Source organism: Melanaphis sacchari, unplaced genomic scaffold, assembly GCF_002803265.2.
Source record: "Melanaphis sacchari strain LSU unplaced genomic scaffold, SCAv2.0 Contig0_pilon_pilon, whole genome shotgun sequence".
NCBI lineage: Eukaryota > Metazoa > Arthropoda > Insecta > Hemiptera > Aphididae > Melanaphis > Melanaphis sacchari.
Window position 1 is genome coordinate 18,165,990 of NW_020270366.1, and position 6,851 is coordinate 18,172,840.

General features: G+C 27.4%; 1 protein-coding gene across 1 annotated transcript; it reads left to right on the forward strand.

Moving 5' to 3' along the window:
- The first annotated feature begins 363 nt into the window (after positions 1-363).
- Positions 364-3,821, forward strand: LOC112594131. The gene is made up of 2 exons (XM_025338780.1): positions 364-995; positions 2,999-3,821. The coding sequence occupies exons 1-2, from the start codon at positions 587-589 to the stop codon at positions 3,352-3,354; spliced, it is 765 nt and encodes a 254-aa protein (XP_025194565.1). The 5' UTR covers positions 364-586; the 3' UTR covers positions 3,355-3,821.
- Positions 3,822-6,851: the final 3,030 nt, after the last annotated feature.

Here is a 6,851-nt window from a genome sequence, read left to right on the forward strand (position 1 = left end):
TAATATAGTAGACGTTTGGGTAGCCTAAAATTAAATGAACATTTATTTCGCGAAAACGGCCAAATAGGATTCTATATGGACATGCCCGAGGTGAAATAATAACATATTACATTCTACTCTGGTGACTATTATCCCGCACCCACCCCCTTACCACGGCGACCCTGCTAAGACAATATTACAATCATTGGTCCACATCGTAGACTCCACGAACAAAAATCGTGAGAGAATAAGAAGAAAGCACAATGTAAGAGGTCAAGTGCACGTTCGGAGGGGCGTCGGCTAAGAGCGGACCTAGCCGTTGTGACTCGTGCGCGTTTTCCGCTCCCCGCGTCGTAGCGGTAGTATATATATTGAATGGTCGGGAAACCCAGCTAACAGTGCGCCTTCTGGCATCGAAACATCTACATCTGCAGTCGAAGTGATTGCACAAACCATCAACTGTCGAAATCTATATCTTTACGCGTTTAACTTAACAAAACATTATTGTATTATTATATTGTACTCGACGTACGGTAATTTTCAAACATAACTCGATACCGGGTCTAGTGACAATTCGTGTGTAGAAGATTTGCTGATACTACGTATAATGAGCCGATTATCTGTAGTGTTAATGTGTGCGGTGGTGATTTTAGCGTTAGGAGACCGTTCTGAAGCTTACTGTGGGTTACGATCCGGCGACGGCGACGATGGAGGCGGTGTAGACAATTTCATCACATGTCTCAAAGCCAAGGCAATCGTAACAATGGACCGTATGTCACGGGACGACTCGTTACCTGTAACTGGATCACTAACCCTGGTCAATGGAGACTTAACTCACCGTCGACAACGGTCGGACCAGGGTCCAATAGTTAACGAACGTGAACTCCAGACAAAACCAGACGAAACACTTAACCAAATGCTCTACGAAAAGGCAGTCGGACTTTTCAGCGGCCGGGTTGTTAAAGTTGGTTTACCTGAAGTCACACCGGAAGAGTTAAGGACAGCCTTGGAAGAAGGTAAAAAAGATTTTAAATAAATACGTATGCAAACCCATAGGCATAATAAGTATTATAAATTGATGTATCAAGATTAATCTTATGTGAAAAGTTGAAATTTAAAAAAAAAATATTAATAAAAATGACTTCTGTTTTTATTTTAAAATATTGATATTGGACGGGATATAGATATTTACGATTTTTTCATTTTTATAACTCAATTAACCGATTTAGAGTAGTCATCCTAGATTTTAAATTTGTAATAGTCAGCCAATAACAACTATAGAAACATTAACCAAATGAATTGTTTATCGAATTTAAATGACTAAAAATACCTATTTTATTATTTATATTAAAAGGAAATTCAATACAATATAGTTTCATGAAATAAATTTATAAGTTATTATTAGAATACTTTGATTTCTCTTCAATAATTCATGACCATGTTTCTAAATATTTAAAAATATAATTATTATAAAAAAAAAAAATAATAATAACATTACTCTATGGTATATTTACCAGAGTTTTAGAACTTAAACTTTTGTTCGAATTGAAAACTCAAATCTTTTCAAATGCAGGTAGATTATTTCTGATAAAATATAATGTTATTTATAATAATTGTTTTTACACAAGTTATACAATAATTATTTTATAATATCACTTAAAATTAATTGACAAAATATTTTAAAAGCTTACTAAAAATTACACATAAAGTAAAAACCACATTCATACATTCATATGTCTAGTATCTAAAACTGTAAAGATTTAAAAACAAAATATTTGTGTACAGTTTCATTTGGATTGAATGTAGAATGCTTGAAGAGCATTGAACTATGATAGTATGTAAGAATATATTATCATATAATGCTTTTATAATTGAACATTTTTTTCTTCGTTACTTTATTATTCATCTGCAGCATATGAGCTCATATTTTAATTTTATCATTAAAGTTTATAATATTGAATCGTTAAAATGTATATATATATAAAGAAAGAGAGAGAAAGAGAGAGACTAAGGGTAGGTATAATGATTATAGATCTGCAGTTAGTCTATTAGATAGACTGACGGCGGAACACGTGTAAGATATTGTTATTGTAGTGATCAGGCGAGGATCATAAAACTGTGTGGCATAAGTGCATGTCTGTGCCACATATTTTCACAAACGGGTGGCTCGTGTTTTTTGTTCTGATAGTACAACACATTTGACGCGCAGCGATTATTCAAATATCAAATTAAAATGCAAAAGAAAATACTAAACAAACCGAAACGGAATTAGTGTACCATATATATGTATATTGAAATATTATATATTATGTTCTTCAATATATCTATAATATTAAAATAGTATAACAATAATATCGCAAGCGCTTGAGAGAGAGAAAAAGAATGTGTGTGTGTATGTGTGTGTATGTCAGTCCGTCACTAATACGAGAGCGTACTCCATTCGGACAAACGTACCGCTCAACATACCTACATACAATTTTACAATAATATAAATATGTAATTATATGTATGTGTGTGTGTGTGCGTTATTTGTAATAATTCCTTTCGCCAGGGCGGCGTTAATTACACATGATATGAACAACACAATGACGACAATGACAACAATAACGATAAATCTAGGGTTACGAATCATTCTTAACAATAATATGCGTTTTTCCTTTTTTTTTTTTTTTATACTGATATCGGCGCATGAAAACGAGTCGTCCTTGCAAACAGCTCGTACTTTAATTTTTCCATATATATTTATTTTACTAAACATTTGTCACATTTGTCATCGTAGAATGTTTCGCTCGTGCGATTTCCGAAACATGTTGACATATAGTTTAAGGCTTTTCCTACGTATTTTCGTATGTTTGTTTTTAAATATATTTAGTCTTCGTATTTAGATGAAATAAATGTATAAACAATATGTTTTATATTAAATTTAAGTCAATTTTTTTTTTTTTTTTTTTTTAAGTTTAAGTTATATAAAATAATAATTGTTGTCTATCTTAATACTTCTGGGTAAATGTTTGTGAAGGTCGTGGAAAAATGAAGAAAACCATGGGAATGATGATGACAGCGATGGGTATGAAGGCAATGATGATCATACCACTGGCGCTTGGCCTACTGTTTTTGATGGCCGGCAAAGCGTTGATCATCAGCAAAATAGCACTGATTCTATCACTGATAATCACCCTCAAGAAACTCCTATCGAAATCTGGAGGTGGCGGCGAACACATGGTCCATGAAAGTCACGGATCGTCTTCCGGGTGGCCATCGGGTGGAAGTTCGGGTGGTGGTGGATGGGACAAAAGATCTGCATCGTCGTCGTCAGAAGCTGCTGCTGCTGCAAGTCAGATTTTGGCTTACAGATCTTATAACAAGCCATATTAAAGATAAAATTACAAAAGTTAAAATTAACATGTTATTTGACACCATGTGTTAATCTCATAGTTATGATACGATTATTTATTATATTATTAATTAGTAGTATTTATTATTTATTATTATTATTATTATTATTATTATTGTTGTTGTTCAAAAAGATAATTTCAACCATCTATAATGTAATAGTTTATACTTCGAGTTTTGACGTTTATCCGTCGCCACACGGAAAAAAATTATAATATTTAAATAACATTTGTTTTTGTTATTATATTAATATAGGACATAACAATTTTACTATAATTTATCCAACGCCCAGTATCACCATCACCATTTTTATTTTATTTTTATGTACTGTAAAACGTGTTATTTTGTTACGATATTAATATATTAGAATATTTTCCATCCATTTATAAAATGTACTATTGATCATGTTATTTTCATATGATTATAGAAGCTAACGATTTTTTTGTTATTATATTATTGGGAAAACATGTTTAAATTATTTCGTACAACCATATCGTATTAATTATTCAATTGTATTTTTTTACAAATAGTAGCGACTTAAAATTTCATATTAATATTGGACATCAATTTATTAAATAATAAAACCGTAAAATATTATTTTCCCATTTTCGTGATCTAAATAGATATTTAATAATATAAAATATGTAATCAAAAATAAAATTTAGATACAAAAATTCATATACTAATTATAGCTAATAGTTAATGAAAATAAATTAAATTTTAAAATTAAAAACTTTAAGTATTAGCTTTATTTAATTAATTATATGACATTATATTATAAATATATAATTGAACAATTCACTTTAAAATACATATTTTTTTTTTAATTAGAAAAATGTTAGATTAAATTACAAAAAGATGTATAAATATTGAACTAAAATGTCAGAATATTATATTACGTAGGACACATCTTAAACTTTAATGAATGTTTTGATTGTAAAATGAGTTATTATTATGTGAAGTTATTATTACACTTTTAAATTCCTCATAACTCGTATTAAAATTTAAATGCAAATTAAAACCTACTTTACTTATAAATTATATATTGGTAACGGTTACCTTATTGCTATTTGCTTTTTATCCACTCAAGATTTAAAGCTAATAAGATAGGCAAGTGAGTATTGCTCTGCTGTATATTGGATGTCGATTATAGTGTGTTAAATTTAAATTAAATGATTTATCTCTGTATGCAAAAAAACAATTATGAACAAATACCAACTAATAGAGAGCCAGACTAGATCACTTAATATATTATTTCATGATATGTTTTTTAAATAGTTAATAAAATTATTTATATTATTTTTAGTATCATGGTGGGTTTAAATTATTTTTCTGAAAATATTGCACTTATTATGTCATTAATATCTCATTATTCCAAATTACATCAACTTATATAACTCAACATTTAATAATATTATTCTGTAAAATACCGTAAAACAATAAAAATAGGTTTATAATATAAATAAGTAATAGGTATCTAAAAAGTAATATAAAATATTATTTATAATAATATAATAAATGTAAATATTTTATGTCCCTATAATAGTATAATTATCAATTTTGATTTATAATCAAATAATTAACTTAAATATTTCAAAGCTTAGATATAAGAATAAAAAAATTTAAGAATATCCAACTGAAAAAAAAGTTTGCAATCCTTGTGATTTTGTCGAATTTCATCAAAATTCTTGCCTTAATTACATATAAAAAAAAATTTGAATATTTTTACATAGATATAAAGGCAACTAAAGTGGAATATTTTATTATGATTTCAATAACTTTTACCCAGTTAATATATTTTATTGAAATTTATAAAAAATATATATATATAAATATAAATAGTTCAAAAAATGTCAAATTATTTTAAAAGTTATACCATGTATAAAAAATGAAATTACAAGCACTTAGTGAACATTTAGTATCCAGTATTATTCAAACTACCTTTTACTTTTTGTTTTTTAATTTCGACATATACAAAATTTGTTTGGAAAAAAATAGATATGGAGAAATATCTATTTTAATATTATTAATAAATTATTATTGTAACCGATTGTATGTATCAATACTACATACACTAAAAGCCGCGTTACATTTACAATACTTAGGTGACAAATATGCTAAATCTAAAATTTATATTTCATCATTTTTGTATACATTTTTTCTCAATAATTTTTAACATTAACCATTATAGTATTAAATATTACAAATAGTATTTTTTTTTAATTATATCAAAATTTTAAATCGATGGTCAGTGCTAAAAGAATCAATTATTTTCATGTACACTTTCAAAAAATATCCAACACAACCGAGACTAGTTTCACGTCAATAAAAACATTATAATATGCAAAGCTCTTATTTATTTTATCAGGAAGTAGCATTTTTTCTATGACGATAATGTACATACAGGGTTTTATATTCGCATTCATACGACTGTGCATTGAAGATAAAGCTCAAAAGTAATTACAACAAGTCATAATAATATTTAAATATTGTACACAAATCATACGTAACTAATTCTAGAGTAACTGACGATAAATATTTACTCAAAACGTATCTAAAAAAGTTTTATATATTATTATTATTATACACTAAACTGTTGAAATTGTATAACATACACAGGTGGACTTCTAGATGGAAAATTCAAAATGGTCGAAACCATCAAGAAACCTTATGTACCACATTATGTGGCGAGTATTAATATATATATTTATTTATATTCATATTAAATATCTATGTGCAATCATTTTAATATATTAGCCAGGTATACACTATTTTGTATAAACTATTGTGTAATATTATATGAATTGGCGAGGTTATTAAAAAACCAGGCCTTTGAATTAAAATATATGTCTTGTCTATTGAACAAGGCATACATGATTTTATTAAAATAAAGTATAACATATACTTTCTCAAAATTACTAATATAATTTATACCAAAACACAGTCCATGTATGGCAGTAAATTATTTACAATGTATTAATATCATCGATTATTGTTTTGTTTTAGTTAGAAGACTTTTCAGTTTTCAGTACACAAAAGTCGAAAGCACAGCTAAATTCGAAATGAAGAAAACGTTTACCTATTAGACATGATTTTGTTGTTTTATAGTCATTCAATAATATAATTATTGTAAGTATTATTTTGTTATAGTATTTTAAAAACATTTACATTTAGGTAGGTATAATATTTCTTTTGTTTTAATAAAATGTTCAGTTCATTTTTACATAACATTTTGTCATTATATTAACTTAAAGTGTATCCAGCAATATTTGTTAAGCTAAAATTTATTGTAAAATATTTAGTTTAAACAATGTTTATAGTGTGCGACAAAATATTATTATTTATTTTAATTTACACCCTTCTTTGCGTTTAGAGCTATGGTTGGAAAAGTATATATTTTAATTACTAAAAATACTGTAGTTATTTTTAAGATAATCCTCCACGGACCAAAAGCAATGTAAATGAGAGACATAATTCAT